Raw genomic sequence first — 13,757 nt, forward strand, 5'->3', positions numbered from 1 at the left:
AAACTGTCCGAAGAAAAAATCAAAGCAAACCTTCAAAAGGCTCTAAGTGTATATTGATAAGTCTAAAAGGCTTGTAGGTTTCCAGGACCAAATCATGTATTTTCATTGTCCTGTTGAAAAAGCATCAGTATTCAAAAACAGTTCAGAGCATGACGTGAGAAAATTCCCAGAGCGACTGACTTCTGGAATCAATTAACACACTACAGCCTGGATACCCAGAAACAACATCATCTTCGATCATGATTGATAGGCTGTACGTAGCAGCCCGGTTGCCAGGAGAAAATGTTGGCATTGTACATCTCTACAAGCCACGAATTTGTTACATTTGCATGTTTCATTCATGCTATGTCAACATTTCTGAAGTGACATCGTATATAAGCTGACTTTGTCATCAGAAGTTGGAGAGGATGGTGGATGGCGTGACGCCTGCCAAGCTGCAGACCACTATTTGAGACCAACAAACAACAAAACCCAGTTGTGTTTTAGCAAGTCATTGCTGTGTTTCCACTGGTTTTTAGGCTTTAATCCTGTGTATTTTTGAGGGAACCATTAGTGTGTTTCAATCCGATTTGCGGCTCCAAACATGGGTGTTTTGTATCAACCAAACAATCCGTTTCCATCAGCTTTTTAGGCTCCAAACATGGGTGTTCTGTAGTCTTGTGTTTTTCCAGCAAGTTTGCGGGCTCCAGTGTGGGTGTTTTGCAGCATCCATCACAGTGTTTCCATCAGCTCTTTGAGCTCAAAACGTCTGTTTTGCAGTGACCATTTGGCAGAGATAGTCACACAAAAAGCTACTGGTTTACATGGAGATGTTGCTGAGTTTCCTGCAGGGTTGTGCCCCCAAAACAGAGTATTTTAAGCCAAAACATGGCCTTTTTCACACCATAACCAAGTGATTTTTGTGCTTAAACCTAACCACATAACCACAATGTACTGTATATCTGCTAATCAATAACGTGCAAATGTATTGTATTTATATATAGTTTGCATAAATGTGTAATGCCTACATTTTTTTCCTGGAAAGTTGTATATAAAGTCATCATGACATAGTGTGTGCAGAATGTAGACTGAAATAATTATTAAGAAATATGAATTCTAGACTTTTACAGAACTAGACCCTTACCTGATAAGCATGGTTGCAGTGTAGCTGTGTGGTCATCAAAGCCTTTAGATTGTCTAGTGAAAACAAAAAGTGAACAGTCATAGGCCACATATAAAATCTCTACACAACTCCAGAACCTAGTTTGCAACATATTTTACAGTTTATGTAAAATGCTGTTTGTTCTATTTGTGTTGACATCTGAAGTCAATATTTTATGGTATTTGACAATCTCCTTGTTAAATATCTATTCTTGGCAGTCATATATCGCCAGTTATCATTCAACTTGATTCATCTGAAATTGGGAGAAGAAACAGAGCGAGCAAACAAATTTACAGATGAATCAATGAATGAAAAAAAAAACCCAAAAATGAGCAGATCAAAGCACTTTCCCAAATGCACAGCTGTGTTTTCCCTGTGTTTGAAGTGACTGGCTCATTGTCAAGATGCAGTGAGGGCTTGCCAACCCATAAGGAACGGATGGAGGGCATATTACTGATACTTTCTGGATCTTTCGACCGTCCACGTGGCCTGGACCCACACCCGCTTCCAATTGAAAACTTCCGAGTGCGCTGGAGGTGTGTATGAAGCTCGTCCAATGGGACAGCTTCCCAGCAGGTGTGAGTCCAAACACGCTGCGCCATAAATCCCGTAGTAAGCAGGTCCATCATTCCCTGTGCTACATCAGCACTGACCCGGCCAGTTTTCTCACTATAATTTTTATGTTGCTCTTACGGAGACGTAGAGATGAAGAGGGAGGCTTGTTTGTGAATGGAGATGGGGTAAGTGAATGGAAGAGTGAGTCCGGGTGAGTGAGCATGTGGCTGCTGGCAGGACCCAAACAGGAGGGTAATAACAGTATGAGTAACGGTTCATCAAAGCACTCTGCACTCACTCAGTGCTCACACCTCTCACTTTGTGGCCTCCATGTTTCATCAACATAAACAGTGATTATTCTAATTTGCAAAACAACTTCATTTTATGGTCAATGATACCGTATATGCATTGTATCTGTTAGAGAGGGGAGTCTGGCCCCATTGTTCCATAAAAGAATAGATATGAGATGTTAAATTATTAGTTTGAGATGTGGTAAACAAGAGCCAATTCTTTCAGGCATTCTCAATATTATCTTGGCTATTTTACTGAAAAATAGATTCAAACTGACATTTATACAGCACTCAGGTTTCAAGCAAATAAAACCCTGCAGAGAGAGAGAGAGTTATTAAAATCAGCTGAATTTCAATATGTTTCTGGTTTGTCGTTTCCAATATTGTGCTGGCATATTGGACTGCAAGCGAATATCTGCTTCTGGCATTATTTAAGTTATTCTGATATTTTTTTTCTGCAAAGAAATGTTTGACTTTGAGAATACGAGAGGCCTCCTGTTAGCTTGTGTGTTGTTCTCACCCAGATTAAGCCACTTTTAACAGTTGTGTCATAACAAATCCATTCCCTATTATGTCTGCAGCTCTTCACCAAACCAGTCACATTGTTTAAAACTAATCCACCAAAATAAAATGCAGTTAATTTCACTGGAAAGCATTTTCTATGAAAATCAGGTGCAATATAGTTGGATTTGCTTAAACAGAATGATAACATCTACAAGTCCCTAAGGTGAAGAAGTGGTGAATTTACAGTTCACAGTAAGTTAATACGATACAGTCTCTGGCTGCTGTTTGATATCTAGTATTGTCAAAAAATGTTGCACATTTGTGATTTGCCATTAGCGCTGTGAGGTTGTTTACTACATCACATGAATACCTCTGTCACACTGAATGTCCTGCTGAGCCTCTGTTTTCATATGCAAATAAACAACACCAAATTGTTGAATATTGGTATTGAACTGCTGAACCTTATTCTACTGACATAATTATGAGTCAGGTATAGCCCTAGAACTGAATTGGCCAATTGTACAAGTGCTAAAAAAAAGGATTAACACGTCCTAAAAAATCTATATCACTCAGTGGATGCTGTATTTTAAGTATTTTTACCACCTCGCCATCATACAGCCTCTTTCTTTGGCACCATATGTGTCATCCACGATATGACTAAAACAAAACTTCATGTTGCGAAAAGCATCCTATGACTGATAATGTATTTTTTAAGTAGGTGTTTTTTAAAGTGGCTGAAAAATGCTTTAATATCAGCCCCTCTATACAGCAGGGTAATGTTGAGCTGTGGGGTGCGCGCTGTCTGTTTCTACAGAGAATGCTGACCGACAACTACTGTATGTAATACACTGACTATACATAAGTATCTCATACAGCCCCACTTCAAAAATTACAAGCTGTCCCTTTAAGGAGTTAAGCCATCTTGCTTCTACTCATCTTTGTTGAGGACTGCACACGACAGTAGTAATAGGATGCTTAAGTAAAAACGGCAGCAGGTAAAGATAAAGTTTATGAGCTGAAGGCATTTTATTTAACCTGGAAACAAGACCTTAATGAGGTGGCATTAGAAGTTTAGAAACTCCAATTATGTATTGGGCAGTTCTCCGCAAGTTTGACCGCAAGGCAGGTTAAAAAAACTGTTGTTTTCTATTTACTTAATGATAAAGCATGGCAGTCAGATCGTTGTTTTTTGATAACCTCTAAGAAATAAAACAATTTGAATAAGGGCACCTTAAAATTGACTTTGGGCAAATAGATTTCTGACCCACTTGCCCGACCAGACAAGCGAAACATTGAACCCTGATCTAGTTTTTCCTCTGGTTTGACTCGTTCAGCAGTGCTTTTCCCAACAATGATTGCACTCAATCTTTGTTTCATTCACTGAGTACATTACTTTTAGACTGAATGTGAGAATGTGAAAGACTGAAAATTATGACTGCTCAGCAGCAGCATGATTCCACTAATCTCCCTATAAAGGCATATCATTGGGAAATTAGCACAGCGCCTTTTCAAATACTAAATATGGATGTTGGGAGCCCTGTGGGCCCTTGGCCCTGCACACAGCATAGGGAGCCAGGGCCCCTATCGTGCCAGGAATACCTGCTGTTCCTAATATCCCACAGGGAGAAAGCTGAGCAGCAAAAGTGAGGCAGGGACTATCTGTGTACACTACACATGTGTGTGTTAGAGAAAGTTAAAAAGGAAATGATTCATAAAGCGTAAGGGAGCTGGCTGGCAGAGATCATAGGAACAGTAAGTCCCTGAAGGATGTGAGGATTTGGCAGATGGACTGAGATGTGAGAAAAACCATCCTTTAGGACAGAGCACAGAGTGAATTTGGGCAGCAAATTAGGAGAAAGGGAAAGAGTAGGATTGAGAAAAGAGAGAAAAAAAAGATGAAGGGACAGGAAGCTAGAGAGACAGACAAATGAGAGAAGGAATGAGACGAGGCTCCATTTAGACAACATCCAAGAGAAACAAGCTCATCCACAAACAAGACCGGAGAAGCGTCGCATTTAGGGCCTTTTCAGAAAACGAAGGAGAGCCTGGGGTACAGCGTGGCCCACTTGTGATCTTAGTTGTGTGATTTATAGCCGAATTGTGGGAGTTTGCAGACAGGTTGTGACATGGATCGGAAGAGGGGAGTAGTAGATGCCTTGGATACTGATAAACAGGCACAAACAAAGTTGCTGTCTTGCTTTCTACCTTATTTGGCCATCGGTCTGGCTGCAAGATCAGCAACACAACACCAATAAAACCAATCCAGCTCTGAATGAAAACCAGTACTGTCAGAAAACCCAAAAACAGGTTGTCCTTTGGTGTCAAATTAGAGCCACTAGGTCTACCTCCTAAATTAGGAAACTGCTTCCAACAGCAATTATTCTGTTTTAAATTTTCAGCACTAATGCACCTTTTATTAATGATCTCCAGTCCAGTCTCTGACTAATGTTTTTCTTTTCTTCCCACATTTTTTGCTGAATGTGTTTCTTAGCCGTGCCTGCACCTGAGTCAAACCTCCCTGAATAGAGTTCAGTGTGCTGTTTCCCTGACAGTATCTCCATGCCACCTGCACTCTCTCCTGTATACTGCAGCCACTACACACAGAACTCTGTAGTACCACGCACACATGAGGACAAATTCATGTACTCACCTGTCCAAAGTAGGGAAAGAGGAGGAAGCAGGGGTTGCTGGTTGGTACAGGAAAGCTGCATGGAGAAGAAGATAAGGGCATGACTGTTGAGTCGGGTTCCAGACAGCAGGTATATTAATTCAAATATCTTGTCTTGTCAGCCAGCTTAAAAAACGTAAACTTGAAATAAGCACTGAGATAACCACTTTAGGCTCTTCAAAAAGAAACTATTAATCCAGAGTAATTTGTGCCTTGAGTTTAGGCTTTTCAGATATTTTGTTTTCTCTTTTTTTATGTAGAATTGGCAAACAGTGACTCTGTAACCACCATCATCATGTTGGGAGTGTTATTAGATGGACAAACAGTTGTGGCAGACATGGTTAGATGCCCTGCTTTGCCTTCAGGCTCATTATTTTCAACATTATATACATATATGGAGACAGATGGAGCCTTCTGTTCATACTTTGCGTTCATTTCATCTTGTCCGCTATTTTTAAAAGGCCGAAGCATACGGACAAAACAAAGCAGTACCATTTAATAACTCATTAAAACCGCACTTATTTACTTAAACAAATACTTTGAACAAGCATAAGAGTGATGAGGACTACCTTCAGTGACAGAAACTGTCTTTGGGAAGTATTTTTTCGTGTGTATTTTGAGTTTTTAGTTTGGCCTACTAACATGGAGGTGCTTTGAGTGGTCAGAAGACTAGAAAAGCACTATATAAGTGCAATCTATTTACCGTTCACCTCAGCTGTAGTGGGCGTGGTCTGAGAACAGTAGGCAGAGTAAGCACCTTTTTTAAAGGCAGAATGAATAGGATTTGTTGGCTGTGGTTCGTAAACACAATAGTCAAAGTTCTTCTCTTCTCCTCGGCTCAACAGCTCATCCTGGATGCGTGTTTATAATCGGGCATCTGGTCACTCTGTTTTAATTCTGACGACCTGCATGCTCTTATTGGCAAGGGGCTTCACACCACAGCCCAAACATAGATGCCCAGAAATGTCCTGAATACTGCAAAATAAGTAAATACTGGTAGAGGGCACGGTCTCTGCAGATGCCACCACATACTTATCATAAGTGATGATTGAGAGGGTTGTGTTTTTTTTGTTTGAGTCTATACTTTTTTAAATGAAAAATCCTACTAATTGTGCCTCTAAGTGTGCTCCTACTATAATTGAAAATCAATAAAGCAGCGTTTGTCTCATCGCAATGTTTTTTTCCATTGCAAAAGAATCCTTTCTGCCCTGGTTTTCTCCCAAATTTGAAAATATCCTATTCCCCATGCAATGCAGTAATTTCCACTGCCAACTCTTCTGTTAGCCTGGGGAGAGACCAGACATTAACAACACACATCATTTTTTTTTTTTTTTTTTTTTTTTGCATTACTACTTTTTTCAAGCTCCCTAACTGGATTTCTGTTTTTGCATAAGAGGAGTTTGCTTCACATCCAAAGGAAAGGATTCAGCAGACAGTTTAAGCAAAAAGTAATACAGAGACAGGGTTTAATAGGAGATTATGCATTACCTACATATTGCTGATGTTACTTAATACTGTGTACATGAATTACTTTGAGTATAACACAACTATTTTCACTCTGCACTCTGAGGATCCATGCAAAATTGCTGCGGCAACCCAGCCTAGTTGCAAATTTAGAACATATGTTCCTCTAAATGCAACATTTTGAGATATTAAAGCAAATATACAAGTTGGATGTCTACGGAAATATAAGGAAGACACATTAAGTGTGGGAAGATCAATGTGTCAGCATTAATAAGTGGAACAAATAACAGGAACACAAGATACAAATTCAAAAACATCCCCCATTACCAACAACATCACCTAATAATTTATGGCGCTGTTCCTTTTAAGGTAGAGCAATTGGATCAGCCTCAAAATGTCAGAGCAACAAAATGTGGCAAGTCCTACTTTCCTTTCCCCCATCAATAAAACAGAGCGAGTCAAACGCTTGGGTGCACAGTTAATGGTCCCACTTGTAATAATGCTCAAATTTTACGTGACCGAGCAACACAAGTAGATCTAAATCACACACTTGGGCTGAGTACACTTTCACAATGCGTACACACACATACAGAGATTCCTTTGAAGAGCGAAGGCAAAAAACACACATTAACATCTGGATACCATCCTCTTCTTTTTTTTTTCCATAAAGACCCCTAACGTGAGAGTGGCTCAGAGCAGTTTTCAACAACATACAGAGCACAAAAAAAGGGTTGAAACAGGAGGAACAATAATAAGAGCCGCTGGAAGTTCAAGCCTGAATATGAAAAAGGAGCGCAGAGCTCCCCTGCTTTGTAAGTGAAATGTAGAACATCTTCCTTCCCTTTCAAACACAAGTCCCACAGAGTTGAGAGGGCCTGAACTGCCCACTATGGAAGACTGACCCAGCAAGGCCTTTGATACTTCAGACAACTTGACACCCAGGGGAAGACACACACTCACATACACACACACACATACACTCAGATGAACTTCCATCAGTCTGAGGGAGAAAGGCCTGAGGTGTAGTGCTGATGGTTGTTCCTTTTGTAAGAACTACATGTAACAATTTCAATCACTTCTTTTGCCAACAGGTGGATGGATTGTAACGTAACTTGAAAACTGAGACATGTACTGACTTTCCAACTCGTTCTCACTACAAACTCGTCAAATGGCGCTGCCCTGTCAGTGCTTTCTCCATACGAGGGTGCCGGTGTCAACCATGGTCTGACAGAATCGGGAATACAGACTGTAATATGCTGACGGTTGGCCGGATGGCACCATACACGTCCACATGCAACACGCACAGATGGCGTCACTTAAGAATGTGGCCAGACAAAGAACTGACTTAAGTGCAGTTGTCCGCAGTTTGCTTCTTGTGTTGGTGTGCGTGTTGTTTTGCTATACCTCGCCATGTGCCTCTTTTACTTAAACCTAACCATCTGTGATTTTGTTGCCTAATCCTAACCATCATGACGATCCGCATTGTTGTGTAAACATAAGGACCATGCTGCTTCATAACACCATGTGCATTTCCTGACATCATGGTAATAGCATCCCGGAGCGTAAACAGCTGACACAGAAGGATTCCTAAAACCTCATATGTAGATGCAGAAGGTAACTGTCAGAGCAGCACAATGTGATGAGTTGGGATTAGAGCATGTTGGACTTTCCTGGTTGCCTGCCATATTATTCATATGTAAACGTCTCGAGTTTTGTTTTGTTTTTATTTTTTAAGAAAATCCAAATAATGTGATGTTAATACACGCTCCTGTGTGCATTGAACATTATGCAACACTAGCTAACATTAGCTATTATGAGATAATGGGCCCCTGGGCAAAGATATGCAAAAAGCCCCACCATCTTGGAGCACAACACACAGAGGCTTTGTGATGGTTTTGCCTCATTTTTTGTTGTTATTGTTTTTGTCTTTTGGTCATTATGTATCTTTGGGGATTTCTGTCTCTTTGTAAGCAGTTTGTGTCTCTTTGTGATTGTTTTGCATCTCTTTGTGGTCTTTTTGAGTCACGTCCGAGGTTGGTACCTGTGAGTTTGAGTGACATTTTGCTGGTGATGGCCAGGGGGGGCAAGGACACTTTCAGCCCCTGGTTCTGTGATGCTGATCAGTAATCCATCAGAGGCTTGACTTAGCAGATTTGCCATACTTGCTGAATTTTTAGATGATGCAACACATTTTGATCGGTATGGATATATGATTTTTGATTTGGTAAACTGCGACGCAAACACACGGCATCCTTAAACTTTCCAACGTGCACCCAAGTAGATCTGCCAGTCAGAGCATATCTGGTACCTACATCAGCATCTACCAAGACAAGGTGTGACACAAACTCCACATGAGCACACACACACTGCCCATCTAGCAAAACAGGAATGTAACCAATGCTGGGGGAAAACTAGGGTCACCATAGTCGGGACATTCAATTAACAGAAGGACCTTCATTTGGTCTTAGGGATCGAAACCAAGCCCGAGCATCAACATAATGACAGTCAGTCATATTCAGTATCGTATGTCACACCACTATTTTGGCCGCTGCCCAGGATGCTTGCTTATTGAGTGCAAGCATGTGCACAGGCTGTTGACCGTAGTTCACTTAATGGTCACAAGTGTCATTAGTAAGAATTTTCTAAAAAATTACACACTGTACATTTAAGAAAAAACCAAAAGATAATGTATGATTGAAAAGGAATTGTATGCTTCGTGCAAACACCTGAGACTCCTGACAACGAATAGATTAAGTCATTTCATGAGACAACACCCAGAGTTTATCAAATCCATAACTATGTAGAAAATACTAGATAAATGCATTAAAGAGTGTTTAAACTGATACATCTTCCCACAGTAACTGTGCTGTGTGGTGTGCACTGCACACACACATGCACTTACAGTAAACACTGGCTCGTCCACACACATGCCATTAATGTTAGCGTGAGTGAGTAATTGTTTCTACCTGTGGTGATCGCAAGTGAGTGTTTGATGAGGGCTGGAGTTCCACGCTTGGCAGCATATGAGAGAGCTAATGGCTGAGGGCTAATTGCCGCCCGATTGTGCTTGCGTGGCTTTTTCTCTCATGCTAATGTTTCACAGAGCCACAGGCTGGAGGGTTTTAGATGGAGTTGATATTTCACGTTGAACCACATGCCGCCATTCTGCAGTACAGCAAAGGTCTAAGTTTTCTTTGCTTAGGTAAAGGCTACTGTCTGAGGCACTCTGATAACTCGGCAATCTCCATGGACAGATGTGCACGATTCCTCTTGCAGTGACAGTGAGCATTAGCTGCTGCTTAAAAGCTTCCTGAAAAAAAGTGCTGGCTTTATCAACTACAAACCACTAAATCAGTGCTGGGTGCTGACTTTTGATGTAATTGAAGTTGTTACTTGGAAGTGATGGCAAAGCATATTATAACATATCATGTGAGTACTGATTATCCCCATTTGGATTCAAATGATGACAGCTGTAGAGGTCAGCACCTCTCATCAATAATCATGATCTAAGGGCATCTGGTAAAGGCATGGTCAATTCAGAAAGAAGCACACATCTGCTCTGCTATAATCTTCAGTCAAAGTGTCACTGCCGAATGGAAGGACCCTTACATACAAGCTGTGCTGCTGCACTGACTGTAGTGACCCACTAACCAGCTGTAGAAAGCATTAGCTGCAGCGCAGAGCAGCAGTCAGCCTCACCTTGACTGTGCGCTGTGCTGCGCTGATGGATGACATGAGAACAACCCTGCAATGACACAGTTCCACTCCCAAATCTGCACCTATCAAACACACTTGGCATCTAATGTGACCTGAATGACAAAACAAACAAAAAATTAAAGAAAGGAAAAACCAACCCCATCTTTCCATCTGCCCTATTCCCCATGGCTGGTCTGTTCAGCACATTTCTCGTGTCACAATATGCTGGCCCAGCAATTTTTTTTTTACTGGAGGCTATTTTTATCATGTTACACATTTGCATCACAAAAGCAGGCCGGGCCTATAACTTAAAGAAAGGGGAGTGGCCTAGATAAAAGCTACGCAAATGCACTTCAAAGCTGGGGTTGACTGTTCAAAGCTGCAGTCGGCAGGATGTTTGATATTTTGGTTGTGTTAGCAGCTCTGGCACGGGCTCACCCGGCAGTATGGGGCTCACAGGGGGTGTTTGAGGGGTAAGAAGGGGGTCTAAACCGGCGCATCTATTTTTGAACCTTTGTAGTGAATCAGACAGAAATCCAGGAAGGCTCCCTGGCCTAAGCTCACAGCAGAGCACATGCCATATCTCCATCTTCAAAGACAAAGAGGAAGTCTAAAGACTGACAGCACCTGGATGGCACTATGGACACCTGCCTGCAGGAAGGCATATATCCATACGATGTCTTCAAATGTGCGCGCACACACACACACATGCACACACTGTTCACCTCTGTCCTTCAATTCCACAGGATTATTTATTATGACACATGTTGCAGCTTCACATACACACATGGTCAGATCGCCATTAGTCATTTGTGCAGCTGCATGATGCGTGATGTGGCCCACAGGGGGTTTTAATGGGGCCCTTTCCACCTGAAATCTCTGTGTTTCACTTAAATCTACTCCTCCATCTTCTCAAAAGACAACTCATCTGTTAATTATCATAGTGTTAGATTTGAAAAAGGCAGCATGCAAGGATGTATGCCTATTAAATCTATGTAGGTAACTGTGTTTCTTTGTGACTTACGTGGTGGGGGGACATATTCAAAGAGAGAACTGAAGTTAGATGGATGAAGATACGAAGCACAAATATCAGCCTTGGATGACACCTCAGTAACCTGCAACGTAAACATAGATTAGAGAAATACTTTACTACATTACTTTTACTTCACCCCCTAAATGACAATTTGTATATTACTTACTCAGCCCGTGTTACGTTGAATACTTAAAGAAACCTTTTTTTTTCAGACTTAAAAAATCAAGAAAATTCTTGATGAACTTAAGTATATGGGGTATAACAGAAAACAATATCAAAACATCTGTTTACAAACTGTCACACAACACATGCAGTACAAACAAGTCTCATTTATCAAGTCAGATGCTCAGTATTTTGTAAACAGACAGCCTTTTCCAATTGGAAACTGGCTGGAAAGTGAAACTTAACCTATGCTCTCTTCAAAGCTGGACTCCATTTGCAAAAATAGTCATTTTCACCTCACTGATCACAGAGGCTGCTGGTCTACCACTGCTTCAAATTGGTAATTTGTGTTGTTTTGTGACTTGAGTGAATCCAAACTAACTATTTAAAACACCAAAATCACCCAATAACACAAACAGATTTACTAATCAAGGCAGTGGTAGACCAGTAACTCCCATGTTCAGAGAGGTAAAATTACTGTCTTTTCAATGGAGTCTGGCTTTGAAGAGAGCATAGATTAAGCGTCTCTTTACACTCACTTCCCGTCAGAAAAGGCTGTGTGTTTGGGAAGTACTGAGCATATGACTGGATAAGTGAGACTTGGATTATACTGCACGAGTTGTGTGAGAGTTTGTAAACAGCTGTTTTGATACAGATTTTCTGTTGTTAAAGATGAACCCGATGACTTAATTTAATCCAGAGTTTACTCAGTTTTCGTATTCTTTGTTCACTGTGGAGGAATGTGAGAAGAACAAAGTTTTCTTCACAAATTCGACATAAATCCAACCATTGATATATAAATGGTAATTTGCGATGTTAAGTAATTCCTTTAATAGCTTCATTGGCTGTGTGTGTTCACACACGTACTCTACCTGATTATTGTATTCTTCATCACCAAGACATCGACACCCTTCCACTCTGCAGCCGACTCCAGGTCGTCCTCCAATCACATCAAGGGTAGCACTTGACTGTCTGTTGATGAGGTCACATGATAAACAGTCTACATCCTCACATCATGCAAAATTGTGATGCAGTGCTAAAAATAGATGGTGAGCCTTTCTTTAAGATAAGTCCTCTTTCATATTCACCTTCTGATGTACACTTATATAACATTTTTTAAAAACAGCACATTGTTGTAATCTCACTCCCCATGTCCCTGCCACAACCCACTGCAGGTCCATTAACGCATTAAACCTCCTTATCTGGGTCATCTCGCCTTCTTCACAAAACAGACCTTTTCACTCCTAAACCCCCATCCCCAATCCCCAACAAGCACACACACACACACACACACACACACACACACACACACACACACACACACAGATGGGACACTAACCCCTTTCTGTCACTAGGACTTAATCAAGAGCAGAAAAAAAAACATACAGAAAGAAGGAATAACAACTACATCTAATGGCAGCTCAATGGGGAAGTGCTTGGAGCTCCTTGATGTCTCTTCTGCTCGCTTCAGCTTTGAAATATGCACCAAATAAAAATTTCAACATAACAGCTTTTGTAGGAAAAGAGAACACACACTTTCCTTTTACAGTCTGATACAACATGAATTTAAAAAGGAGGAAAGATTGTGACAGAATCCTACTCACATCCCAGAGGACCACTATATTGCGTAGTAGGCAGGATCAGTGGAGGACATCACACACAGATCAACAAATACAGACAGCTTCCTAAAGCAAGCATCACATTTTCAGACTCTGAGAGAATGAGACGGCTGCTGTATCAGAGCCTCATTGAACACACCACCCACTACATAACAGAGTGTGTGTATTTGTCTTTGGCATGCTACAGCATGACTTCCTGGTTCCCCCTGCAGTCCAGCTCTGTCACTCAGAAACATGAAGATGACATGACGCCGCATTGCGCTTAGATCCTCATGACCTCCCCTGAGGAGCAACCTTGCCAACGGAGGAGAACATCATCAAGGCAGGAACAAATCTTTAATTAAGTGGCCAGTCCTGCCAGTAAAGCATCCTCGACAACCATTCAACTAAATTGGAGGGACATTGTGTACGAGCAAAAAGCGCACAGCACCTGGACCATAAATAAACTCAAAATGCGTGCTGGGACTGGATGCTATTTACTAACATGACAAGCATCTGTTGCTCATGAGTGTTCACATAAAAGATGGGAGGCTGTAACTGGGCTGTAAAGCACCATGGGCCCAGTCTAACAGGCGTGTCTCCCACAGGCTTCAGCCAGCACCGGTGCTCTAAACTCCCCCTTAAA

At 41.3% G+C, this 13,757-nt stretch overlaps 1 protein-coding gene across 1 annotated transcript in view; it reads right to left on the bottom strand.

Moving 5' to 3' along the window:
- Positions 1 to 13,757, bottom strand: part of fip1l1a (FIP1 like 1a (S. cerevisiae)) — a 34,844-nt gene that overhangs the window by 15,069 nt on the left and 6,018 nt on the right. The window contains exons 7-10 of the mRNA XM_088077335.1: positions 12,386 to 12,485; positions 11,343 to 11,433; positions 5,141 to 5,195; positions 1,124 to 1,176 (exon numbers count right to left, since the gene is read on the bottom strand). Of these exons, the coding sequence (XP_087933461.1) occupies positions 1,124 to 1,176; positions 5,141 to 5,195; positions 11,343 to 11,433; positions 12,386 to 12,485 (299 nt within the window). The remainder of the gene's footprint in view (positions 1 to 1,123; positions 1,177 to 5,140; positions 5,196 to 11,342; positions 11,434 to 12,385; positions 12,486 to 13,757) is intronic.

Source organism: Plectropomus leopardus, chromosome 5 (genome assembly GCF_026936395.1).
Source record: "Plectropomus leopardus strain MGB_pleo_1.0 chromosome 5, ASM2693639v1, whole genome shotgun sequence".
NCBI lineage: Eukaryota > Metazoa > Chordata > Actinopteri > Perciformes > Serranidae > Plectropomus > Plectropomus leopardus.